Here is a 12,985-nt window from a genome sequence, read left to right on the forward strand (position 1 = left end):
ACAGTAGAAACCACACATTTATTTCAGACAGACAGCCAAAATTCCGGCTCCGAAATACAAATAGAGCTCAAGACGGCAACGTGAATACATTATTGTACAATACTGTACTTATCGCAATGAAAAACATCAGCGTAATACATAAGATTGTTCCATTCCGCAACGTATTTCACCCTCCAGCACATGCAATGATTCAGTGCAACATATCCAATAAAGCCACCATTCAATAAAAACATGAACATTGATCACACACAACACATCTGATTGTACGCTGTTCACAATGAAAGCGTGTATAACTTATATCCACACACAGTTTAAAATCGACTTGGTAATCATCCTCCCCTTAACAAATATTTTGATTCCCATCAGCTCATCAAGTAAGCTTCACACTTAGTGACTGTACCAATTAAAGCCCTTTGCATTATGCAACACAGGCACGCAAAGACAACATAGTAGTGTACGGACGACCTGAAGTGTAGTCAAGAAAATGTAATGAGCTCTTCAATTATACTTTTGATATACAATGTCGGAGAGTATTAAAAAAAACATCAGTGTACCCTGAATCATGAGCCAACTGCCACTATGGGTAGTGGGTCTCTCTTTCAAAAAGCAATTAGCCACAAGAGCTGAAAAGCCTCTCAAGTACCTACATTGTATTCCATCAATAATAGATGGTGTTTACCTATCTTACTGCTGGGTGAGGCCATAGGAATGATAAATATATACTCACGTACCGCAAGGTCTTCAACAAATGTTTAATAGTAATAAATGAACGTGAATTAAACTCATCAACTCGGGGGTCCAACATTTTAGCCTCCACACAGCAGTCTCTCAAAATAAATGTAGCGTGTGATTCATCATGTATACGTCATGAAATTACACTTACAAAGTAATACCCTAACATTTTAAGTAGCAAAACAATTCTACCATAGAAACCAAAACATGAGTCATTAAAACAATCATTACACATTCAAATTCCCAATATTTTAGATGATCTAAAAAATGCAAATGAATATATTTTAATATTCCCAAAGTTTGAAACCGATGTTTGAGCAAAAAAAATTATAGCAGCAAAATTTGGTGTCCAGTGTAAATTGTGGGGTGGATTTCCCCAGAGAATAATAACGAGCGAGGCATTTGCGTCTGTACAAGTGCTAACATTTCTAAGATGCTGTACAAGTGTATGTACCTTATTTTTTCCGCTTCAACATGCTTGTGAACGCAGTACTAGAACTGGTTGTCAGCTGACCAACTTTGCTAAAAAACTTGTTTTTCGCATCTTCCATGAGCACGGGGCTGGGCAGGCTGCCAAATAATATTACGCACAAAACACAACACAGTTTTTTTTCGTTCAGTATTTTCCCTCACTTCATCATGAGTGTAACATCTCATTATAATGGAACATAAATACGTGGAGGGTATTCAAAGAAGTGGTAGCAATGCACATGTGAGTCAACTCATTGTAGAATCTTACCTGGGATCAGCTGTGGCTTTGCCATCCAGTTTGAATTCAAAATCCTTTATCATTGAGCTAAGGATTACCTGCATGGAACGCAGTAAGCACCCATGTTAGATGGATGCATTTCAAGTAATTCAGCAGTTGAGGAGGCAGACTTTCTTACCCAGAAACAAGATAAATGGACTGCAGACTTTATTCAAAGTACACGACAAAAACAATAACAATTTCAGATTCCTTAATCGGCTACGGAAGAATACAGAGCTCGCTAACTTTAATGCATTTCGTTAACGATTGCGTGAATGTGTGAATTATGTTGGGAATGAAAATAGAGACTGACTTCATGCTCATGAGAAAGATGCTCCATGTCTGTACGGAGGGCCCGGAGGCCCGGCAGGAAGTGCTGCACCATCACGTCCTCTCCGATAACTGGTGGCCAGACAGCGCAGTGAAGGAAAAAGAATATGCCAGAAGAGAGCTTGGGGGTTGGAAAATATCAAAACAATGTAATTATACGGAAAAAAATCACATTTTCCAGATGGAATGTCCTTGGCGAGAATTCAGTAAAAACACTCTTGATGTGCACGGGTGGTGTTAACATCTCCCGATTTTCCAAGCAGATAAGTGTGTTTTTTCCAAACAGACACTTGTGTGTCACAGCAAAGATATGAAACAATAGAGGAGAAAATATTTGATCGTGATAAATGATAAAAGTACATTCATGTGATTTGGATAAAACAGCGCGCAATAATACGCCCTAGAATGTCCTTTCCATATTTGTTGAAGTGCGTGAACCCAAGTACTTTAAATTCCCGAAATGTGTACAGCAACAACGTGGCAGCGATTCTGCTATGGGTTTTGATGACACAGGGAGCCCCCCCCCCCCCCCCCCATGTGAAGGATACAGCAGCAGGCCAGCGCGCTGTACGCCTCAAAGAGCTGCACAGCCACTTCCATTCGCTTGCCGTCCGTCGCTTGCTGGTTGTTACCCATGCTGAGCACGTGCAGGCTCGGCAGCATGACTGCACATGCACCACAGGGAAAACCAAACAAAATAAAACATTAAATCAGCGGTGAATGACGACCAACAAATTATCCTCCGTAAACTAACATATTGACCGATCACTGTTTTTTGTTATTTTTCTTTAATTGTATCCTGATCGTGCTATCGTGTAATTTCATGAGACGAAGTATCTCAGGCAGAGCAATGCAACCCTTAATGTTTAGTGAATGACCCACAGAAGCAGATATCCCCTTCAAGAGATCGCTGGTCCACACAATTTCAGATAAGCACTTTCCCACGCACCCTGCCACATGAGAGTAATGTTACTTACATAACATTAGTAAAAGCAATATTTTACGAGTTAAATTAAGTACAAAACAAAATATGTCACGTTTTATTGCATGTGCAGTGAATTGGCGTCTGGGCTAAGATCATCAACTTAATTGAGAACCCGGTTAACCACGGACGTCTGCCTGTGATACGACTGCAGCGAGGATGCACGTGTGCACGTTGAGGCAGCCAGGTGGCGGCTGAGCACCGAGCCAGCGCTGCCGAGTCCTGGGTGCTAAGCTGGTAACCAGCCGTCGTCTAACCCGATGCTCAATGTTGCGCGAGAACGGTCTCAAGCTTGACACACTAATGTCACATTTGCTCAAATTTACTTTTATGGTTTTCTCAGACACGAGGACCACAATGCACTCTTTTCTAGGAAATGCTGATGGTTATTTCTACATCCACAAAGGCTATGTGCTTTTACACATTTTAACATCTTGTTATAGTCTGCACTATTATTCTGTTTTGATCGGTTTATCTCACCATTTACCAATTAGATTTTTGTTGCGATAATGGTGTCAGCCCAGTCACCACAGATCCACAAAAATCATAAAAAAAAGTTTTACTCTGGATTCATTGAAATGCTGCAATATTTGCAAGACGTAATGATGTATGCTGCTAGTGTTTACAAAAAACAAGTTCAAGTGAGTTCAGAAATAGTTGTGCGATGTCTTCATCTGGGGCGATTCTCCGACAGATTGGTATAAGATTAGCTGCAGAGCTCATTACGGAAATGTTTTGACATGACGTCCATAGCTAAATTGAACTATAATGATGAACAAATGTAAAATTTTTTTTTTTTTTTTTTATCCATGTGCGTATGAAGGCAGTAACAATGGCAGCTTTAACAGCACACATTGAGAAGACGGCTGAAACCACACCAAGTGCCGGAATACTGGATATCCTGCGATCACGCACGCATTTACAGCTGCACGTTTGTCAGTGCAGAAATATTTATAGACGGTCCACTTTACAAAACGGCAAAAATAATTGCCTTTGTCAAATCACTTCAGAGTGCCCTCTCTGCGATGTGTTTTCAGGTTGTACCTTGTGTAGTTTGGCATGACTGACATTTAACTGTGCACGCACCTCCGATTAGCAAGGTTGGCTACGTACAGGTGTGAAAGAAGATCAACATACATGCATAACAACTCCTTACAAGTGGGGAAAATCTATTCACTTCCTGAAGACGCTCCCAGCATGTGGACCGGAAGGTCGGACACCGTGCCAAACACCACACAGTACCTTTAAACACTTCAGAGAGCCACAAGGCACAACTGTGAAATCCTACGCAGTAGAACTTCCCGAGCAGTTTCAAGATAAGGAGCAGTCACCCTGGTGGGGCCCCATCATCTTTGGCAGTGTTGGAGGAACTGTGATAAGCGAGCGAATGGGCTGGGTCAGTGGCCGAATGAGCGCATCTCACATTCGTCCCGGAAGCGCGGCTCTGCATTGGGCCCGACGCGGCCCAGGGTTCGGATGATCTCCAGCTGCAGCGCGTGCTGCTCCTCGCCCGGCCCGTCATCCAGGAAGGACGCCAGCTGCATCTTCACCCGCTCCAGCAGCTGGTCGCGGGGGAGGGGGGGGGGAGGAAAAAAAAATGGCCACGTAAAAGAGGTGAACACAACTCAATGAAGTACTGCAGTACGTCCACATAAAAGGAATAAGGCCAGTAATTCAATTGTTAGTAAAAGCCAATCACCAAGAAAACTACTTGTTTTATTAAACCGAAGATGCAGAACTGGGTCCAAGAGACCATGCATTATGGCTTTGGTATACACACTACAGGCGCTTGCATGCCCTTATACAAAACATTTAACACCTTATTACAAAATAGAACAAGTATCATTGCAAATACAGGTCTTCTTAGACCCAACCACAGAAAACCTAATGTTACATCAGTGAAAGTCACGAGGCCGAGGTGTTGGGCGTTTATATGGGATTACCAATCGCGTGCTTACACTTTGTGACCATTAATTATTTACAAACATGCTTTTAAGTGAGGTATGGTAAACAATGCAAGTTGTAAGGTCAAGATTTACATTGCTCCTGAATGTTAAATTGCCATTTGTTACGTTTGAATACAGGATACAGTTTCACTGGTGACACCGGCAAGAAACACAGGGCACATTTCATGTGCGTGCGCATGTACAAGGAACACATGCCACGGCCGTGGCAATAATGAGCTAGCAGCAAGTGGGATAAAAAAAAAACCGAGTTGTGTTGACAGGGCTGTACCCTACTGGGTGCCTCTTATCTGCCAAGGGTTTCGTTCAGGGCCCACGAGGTGCCTGGCTCCATAGCCACCACCATCAAGAGTCTCGCGAGGGGTGTGTTTTCGGCACCAGTGGACAAAGCCAGGTTTTATTTGGTTGGCTAAGCGCAGCAGAAGGATGTAACGTACCTCTTTTTGTGTCACAGTTTCAATTATAGCTCCCAACGCAGGAATTGTAGCTATTCGCACTGAACTGCAAAACGAGATAAAAAAGCATAATTCAAGTGAGCAAAACATACTTATCAATAACAGCACACCGTGCTTTCCAGTGCACTCCACTTCCCAGAAAAATGTATTAAATACACCCTCCCGCCATGTAATAAATGAACAGTGTGTAATTTACTAAGTCTCTTAACAACAGTGGCAGACGACGATAAAAATTAAGCGACGATAACGCTGCCGACAAACACTCACAATTCCGGGTCGCTTGAGAGGGTGACGAGAGCAGGTGCCACTCGCTTGTCGATCAGGGCCTCGTGCATCCCTCTCAAAGCCAGCTGAGACAAAAAGCACCGATTTGTTAAGATCGTGGGTAGAGTCCATTCATCAACAGCTCGATAAATGTTGCTTCGCGTGCCAAAGCTGCCACACTGTTATTGGTTCTGCATACAGTTTCCATTACTTGCAATGCAACGTGGTCAATACTTTATAAATGGTGAAAAAGGAAAAGTTATGGTGTTTTCATGGAACAGCCAGCAGGAAAAAAGCTATAATGGAGGAAAGCAATGTTTGCGACGAGTGTTGCGGTGAACAATACTCACAATTTCTATTGCACAAACTAAAAAGGAATACTAGCATATCCAATGTATTATTTATATTCAGCTAATTGACGTGAAATAAATTGAGGTTCGTCATTTAAACTAAAAGGATACTTGAAACAACTACATCACCAGTCGCAAACATTCGGTGGTGCGCGAGGGAGGGGGGTGGAAAGACGGAATGCGAATGGGACGGCACATGTAAATAGGTCGCATATACACAGAAGCAAACATTCCTGCACAGAACCCCACACTTACTGTAAAGCATCCCAGGGAGTGCAGAGAAGGCTAAGAGCAGCGACAGGCCTCAGTGCTATCAGACTGTCACACACACCCTCCTGAGTGGATACTGATGCACAACAGAAAACATACATGCCACTGGATGGAGGAACAGAGAAGAAGGCGGTGGGGCACGATTACCACTACACATATATAACAGGTCATACGGCGGACAAGTTACACAATGCAGCAAGGCCCGTATGACACTAATCAAAGAGTGTAAAGCAAAAAAAACAAGAAATGACAAGAACTGGAAGAAGAAGATACAGCAATATGCAAAACGTGTAATGACTCTGTAATGCATTTTCAAAAGCATGTATGCTTAATGAAATGCCACTCATGGAAAATAAAAATGAAGAACTCAACTGTCATACCTGTAGATTTTAGGCACTTTGTCAATGGCTCTGAACACCGGACGTTTGTAGATTAAAATTTGATTTGTGTGTAAATATTATTTTGAAAAGCAATGTTTTTTTTTACTGCATGTACGACTTCAAATTGTGTTTACGTAATAAGAGTTGAACATTTTTAACCGGAATAAAAAAGAAAAAAACTTTTTACATAAATCTCATCCCAGTTATTAAATAGAAAAGTAAATTATTCAAACCTCCCAGAAGAACTATGTTCGAAAATGAATAACTACGTCTAGACGCCAATGCAATGCATTAAACAGACTCTCAAATGAAACATTGAAACTAAATTTTGCAGATGTCAGAATGACTTACAGAATGCATATGAATCAGGAATATTTTTTTAATTAAGTCTTTAAGGTCACAGTGTTGTTGAACAATAACATGCCAGCTCTCATTTTATAAGACAAGGCCTTCATGCTCGACTGCCTAAATCCCCTACATTAAAAAAAAACATTGTGTGCATGAACCCAACATACAAGAGTCTATTAAATCTCTTGCTAAACTTATAATTAATTAATTTTCTTATTTCACGTAACAACATATGCTGGTTAACGAGTACGAGACATTGCAGCAAGCGAGGTCTCCTGGCTGACAGTGACATTGAGCACCTCCTTCATTTCAGAGTGAACCTGCCCTTCCGTCACACTCTGTGGCGTGCTCCCGATTCATTGTGTGCACGGAAGTCCGCTCGTGAGCGCTGCACACATCATGGTCACGAAGCCCTCGGTGTGTTGTCGGCATGTACACGCTCGAATTCAGTACCTCAAACATCTTGGCGGCCGTGCAGCGCACCTGCGGGGAGGTGTGCACCACCCCGCACCACAGCACAGCCAGGAGCATCTCGTGGTAGGCTGGGTTGGCCCTGAGATGGGGAGGCACAGAGGTAGCAGTGTGACCGTACAGACTTCTCGTCACACCACATCATCATTTAAAATGTATACGCTGCTATTCATGCAGTGCATCTCAAGGTGCCAGAGCAAAGGGGTATTTGAGATCGGACAAAGTGAGAGTCAGTGATTTCCTGCTCAAATGAGCATTGAGGCAGTGCTAATCTCTGGTTTACAGCCGAGCCAGTGGTGGACATCCACTAACCTATGGCAGCAGCGAGTCCATCCACATGATGATTCATGAATCCTATAGTACATGATTGCACACTAAAAACGATGCTTAAAAACAATAAAATATATAGACAACATATACAACACGAATAAACTAAAGCTAACGTGTGATCGAGTCTTCTCTCTTTCTTGTCCACTTCATTTGAATTATTCAAAAGTTATCTGAAAATAATGTCTTTAATTTCATCAAGGGTTGATGAATCGTGAGTGCATTAAGGACATTTCTGAGCAAGCCATTCCACAGCATTAGTACCAAAACACCAAATGCCCATTGGGCTATTCCGAAATTCCTCCACCGTTCTCGTCATTTTAAATATCTCTCTACCACAGCGGAACCACGCAGCACGGAGCAATGCCATCTACACCGCTTTGACGTGCAGAGAATTTGAGAGTCTGCAACGGATTCGTGTAAGTTCACATTACCGCCCCGGAATGCTCATTTGATTGTATTACTCGGGAAGAGGTGGGGGCGGGGGTAGGAATGACAGCAGGATATGGAAAATTTCGTGCCAGTTGAGAGAGTGCTGAGCTGCAGGTGGACAATGGAATTACAATGCTGCCAGCCAACCATAGGGGAGGACAAGAGAGGACGCTACACACACAACACCTAGCGCCAAGACGCGGAATAGCAGACATTTTAATGGATATCCCACAACAATGTTTACAGTTTTTGGATTCTGAATGCAGTACATGCTGGTATGGAAAATTAAACAAAAGTAGTAATGACAAGAGATTTAATAGAGGCCCTCCATGCCAGGATATATATATAAAGGGATACTGAGCTGGTGGAGGACAAACTTCGTTGTACGAGTTCATAAACAACATGTGAGAAAGTAATAACGTGGTGCTGACAGAATATTTAATTATCTTTTGGAATAACACGGTTTGGAGGAGTTTGCTTAATAACCATTCACTTGTCAGCTCATGAAAATATATTTACGGATTAAGCTCAGGGCAAAACATAATAACTAGAAAGTAAAATTACATTTTGGGAAAAAAAATCATTGCATAGGCAGTCTTCAAAAGATAAGCACACTCACCCAAGTTCTACAAATGTGATCTTGAGGCTGTCTAGAGGCAACTGATTTACAGAAAGTTTCATCATGACATCCTCCATGAAGCTTGAAAGCAGCTTACGATCGGATTCCTAAGATGAAAATCCACAAAAAAACTATTAAATAAACTTCAAACACCATCACTTTCACAAAAAAACCACTGCATAACAGGAACATTAATTCGTGGATGCGGTGAAGCAGTAATAATTTGGCACATTTGTTCACGTGACTAGCTTAGTTATTAGCTACGTCGCGTGAAGGTGGACGATAAATATATTTTACTTCATCGATCGGACCCAAAAATCAATTATGAAGCATGTCTTAAGTAAAGAACGTATACAAACTACATCATGGCAATCCACTGCTAAATGAGGGCACCCCCGCATTGATCGTGGGGTTATTTGACCATACTATGCCATGGTGGCCAGTTGGTGAAGGAGTATAGATGTGGGAGCATACAAGTACAGGACAACAATTGATCTTGCTGCACTGCTACCCACCTCGAAGCCCCACAGCCAACTATCGTACATGGTGGCCACCCATCCAAGCCCTACACAGGCTCAAGCCCGCCTTTTCTTTTGACAACTGAAGAGATCTGATGAGATTTGCAAGTACTGTACTTGGTTTAAAATATATCACGTAATGTTATTACAATCGTAGTTCTTATTGCCAATGCACTGTTACTTTATCATTAGCATTTGAGTAAAGTGTATGGACTCTTATATACCCAAGCGAGCTTGTTAATGAATGCATCCGTACCTCGGTGTAGCAGGTGAGGATACCCAAGGCATAAACAGGCACTGTGGCTTTGGCCAACAGAGAGTTTGCAGTCACGGTGGCAGCATCTATTTAAAATTTTAAAAAATACCTGTTAATAAGTTAAACGAGACATGCGATGTAGAAAATATTCAATTCTCTTGCAGGGCTATACATAGAAAGCAAATTATTACAATGAACTCTGTTGTGCCACCTTACCAGGATTGTTCTGTAATGCGACCAAATGCTTTTGGAACAGGGGTTTGACCTGAAAGTGAACACCAGCAGATACTGTTCTTAGTAAACTGTGGACAATAAATCGTCAGACATGTTCGTAAAGACCAGTTCAAGCTTTGAAAAAAATTGCCTTATTTGAGGCGGTATCCACTTGTAGATAAACCCACGATGAAAAGCAATTCAAGTTTTGAAAGAAAATATATTAACCACAGTCACAAGCTGCTACAAAGCACGTTGACAATGTCACAAGACCACTCGTAAGTTGTCTCACTTTGCCGCTTGTGAATTGGCGTCCAAAAGTCCTGCATAAGGTGGACACAAAGGTCGCCAAATCGTGAACAGCTGATGGCGACGTCACCGGGATTTTACAGGCCACCTCCACCAGCCGGGGTAGCCTGCGAACAGACAAAACACAGCAAGCCAGGAGTTAGCTCTGAGCTGGGCACCAACGCCTTCCGAGTTGCGATTGAACTTTAGCTGGTTTGCGAAATTGTGCATGGTACAAGTTGTGTTATCAGTTATGGCATCGGCACTTCAATGGGGGGCAAAAAAATGTGATGCAGTACTGAAATTAACTCTGTCTTGGAATATAAATGAGAGCATTTTTTTTCATACATCTTCCCCAAGTTTTATTTGCGTTTGCTTTATTGGCATCTTGTCATCAGATGAAGAAACCATCAGGAACTCGCAGAGCAGTGTGACACCCTGTATTAGAGAATGGTCCACAGAAGCAGATAACACAGAAGTACTTCTGAGAACCTTTCAAGGGACCACTATTGAGAGGCAACCCTTGTGCACCTACCCTATTATAGAGATACATTTTCATCACATGACAGTTAATCTAATCTTTTAATTCTTACAAGTGGAATTTAGTCAAATTAAGTCCACAGAACTACATTTGAGAGCCCAGTTCAATCACGGGCAGCTGAGCTACCTGGAGGATTTGAACTCAAACTCTCAGCGGTAACCAGGCGAGCGCTCCGACCTCTGAGCAGCCGCCTGGTCACCTGTACGTGCGAGTTTTACTGTGATACTCTGTTCACAATGTGTGCTACGGCATGCTGACATGTTGTGCTGGATCCAGCGCATGCTCTCCCAGGCCTGGGTGTCCGGGTCGTCGGCCAGACCATCCAGCCGGCGCTCGTACAACACGAGCAGCGACGAGAGTCTCTCTGGACCACCCGCCGCCACCGTCACTTCCGCGAGACGGCACGCCGTGTTCGGGAAACGGCCCACTGGGAACACACGAGAGACACACGTGTGGAACACGAGCGTGGTTGTTGATTAAAGCATAATTTTACAAGTACGCCTACATGGCTCGATTCTTAATTTCTGGGTATAATTTAAAAGTCAAGCCGATGCTGGCAGTAAGGTATGGTGTGTAATGATGTATGTTGATCTATTGCACCGTATGTAGCCAACCGTGCTAATCGGAGGTGATTCTCCCTTCGCCACAATTCAATGCAATGTCATGATTCGGGGGAATCTATTCCATGTCTCAATTGTATTGTCTGTTGCTTCTACTCTTATATATATGTTGTCTATCTCATCCATTGCATAAGCTGAAAGGTAACTTGGATGAGTTCTAAATACAGTAATCGACATACGATTCGATGATTGAATGTATCGTGAGCTCAAACATCAATTTCGATCAAATAAATAACTTTCAGGCTCGAATACACCAACAGCAAAATTTTGTACCTTCGATTTGGGGGGCGTTGGTGCAGGCCTCTGCTTCTTCCGCGAAGGGAGATGTTTGTAGCACAAACAGGAACAGGAATGGAACCAAGGACTGCAGGGCCGAGATGTACTGATGCAACTTGCTCTCGTCGAGAATGGAGTTTTCTTCCTGTTGATTTAAAAACACGTTCCACAGAATTGTGACGTGCGGTCAGTTTAAATTACACAAGACGAGGTTTTGCACTGGAGTGTCTCGTGTGGGGCTGACCAGCATAGGCCATAACCTTAATGGGGGCAGAGGGCACTACATCTCCCTTACCCCTGGCAGACTCTGGGGGAAAACAAGAGACCTCACTTCAAAACAATAGACCTCACCAAACATACTCGTGCACATCGATGGAGAGAGTCTTATAGCCGAGGGGGTTGAGGGAAACACCATGTACAGTCAACTGAAGTAGGGAATCATACCAGAAACATTTACATGTTAAACTAAGAAACCGTGTATTCTATCCCCTCGACTACAGCACCTTCATGCAGTAGGAACTGATTCTTTCCTACTTCATATCGACAGCGTCACTTATAGACCTTCATACCAGCTACTCACCCACTCAATGAGCCCCCCCCCTCTTAACTTGTACAAGGATCGGAATGACAGCCAAAGATTGTCCGGCACCGTGCTCACTCACCAGGACGGCCGTCTCCACCTTGCTGAGCAGCGAGTTGGCCAGGTGCGTCTGCACGCGAGCCAGCTCACAGGCCCACATGCCAAAGGCCGGCAGGAAGGTCTGGTGAGTTGCTGCCAGCACACGCTCTGACGTGTCCCGTAGAGCCATGAGCAGCAGATCAAATGCCTGCAGGAAGGAGAGGCGTTCGTCGAGTTGGTCAGAAAACCGAGCATGCACAGCTGCAAACACGTGCAATGTGACAATGCAATGATTCATCAATAAAACATGAGTCTTATGCTAAAAATATATGCATCATATTGTGCGCGAGAAGAGATCATTTAAGTTTTATACAAATTGAACGAAAAAAAATAATGTATATCCATGTGCTTTGATGCCACCACCAATTCTACCATTTTATTTAAGCTCTTCAACCGAACATTATTTTTACGTTTCAGACACTTTGGCTTTTGACCTGGAAGTACTTGTCAGGGTCATCAATGTACGAGATGACGACTCCCAGGCTCCGAACCGACGCCTCCCGCACCGTCTCCGTCTTGTCTTCGTGCAGCATCTGCTGCAGCATGGACAGCACCAACGAGCTGCGGATCGCCATCTGGAAATGTGCCGATGGGGATGGGTGAGCCACGGTTAACCCGCATCTGTCAAGTCACGTTATATCCAACCACTACCCGGTGGCGGGCAAGTTACTGGCATTGCATATGCTACAGGAAGGAAGGAATCTAGAGCTCATATTGAAACGACACATTTGTTTGACAGCAAACCTCCGGGTCTGGCAGTGGACTCACAGGCAAGTAAGGAGCCAGGACGCCGCATGCCTCCGCAACAAGCTCTCGCCTCTCCGGGTACTTGTGACTGATCTGTAACATTAGAGAAATACACCAGAAGCCAGCGTATATATTCAACAAACATACAAGATTTTTTTACATTACTTTCATTTTG

The 12,985-nt window shown here is 43.3% G+C and overlaps 1 protein-coding gene across 2 annotated transcripts in view; it reads right to left on the reverse strand.

Moving 5' to 3' along the window:
* The window catches only part of LOC133340407 (RAB11-binding protein RELCH homolog), a 27,035-nt gene continuing 14,050 nt past the window's right edge, over positions 1–12,985 (reverse strand). For both annotated transcript variants that reach the window (XM_061548600.1, XM_061548599.1), the window contains 17 exons: positions 12,832–12,903; positions 12,498–12,638; positions 12,047–12,211; positions 11,382–11,529; positions 10,747–10,915; positions 9,952–10,075; positions 9,663–9,711; positions 9,447–9,532; positions 8,673–8,779; positions 7,277–7,376; positions 5,479–5,561; positions 5,194–5,257; positions 4,216–4,354; positions 2,359–2,475; positions 1,794–1,882; positions 1,472–1,539; positions 1–1,302 (listed from right to left, as the gene is read on the reverse strand). In XM_061548600.1, the coding sequence (XP_061404584.1) occupies positions 1,188–1,302; positions 1,472–1,539; positions 1,794–1,882; positions 2,359–2,475; positions 4,216–4,354; positions 5,194–5,257; positions 5,479–5,561; positions 7,277–7,376; positions 8,673–8,779; positions 9,447–9,532; positions 9,663–9,711; positions 9,952–10,075; positions 10,747–10,915; positions 11,382–11,529; positions 12,047–12,211; positions 12,498–12,638; positions 12,832–12,903 (1,836 nt within the window). In that variant the 3' untranslated portion in view covers positions 1–1,187. The remainder of the gene's footprint in view (positions 1,303–1,471; positions 1,540–1,793; positions 1,883–2,358; positions 2,476–4,215; positions 4,355–5,193; positions 5,258–5,478; positions 5,562–7,276; positions 7,377–8,672; positions 8,780–9,446; positions 9,533–9,662; positions 9,712–9,951; positions 10,076–10,746; positions 10,916–11,381; positions 11,530–12,046; positions 12,212–12,497; positions 12,639–12,831; positions 12,904–12,985) is intronic.

Source organism: Lethenteron reissneri, chromosome 9, assembly GCF_015708825.2.
Source record: "Lethenteron reissneri isolate LAM-NWPU_2019-01 chromosome 9, ASM1570882v1, whole genome shotgun sequence".
NCBI lineage: Eukaryota > Metazoa > Chordata > Hyperoartia > Petromyzontiformes > Petromyzontidae > Lethenteron > Lethenteron reissneri.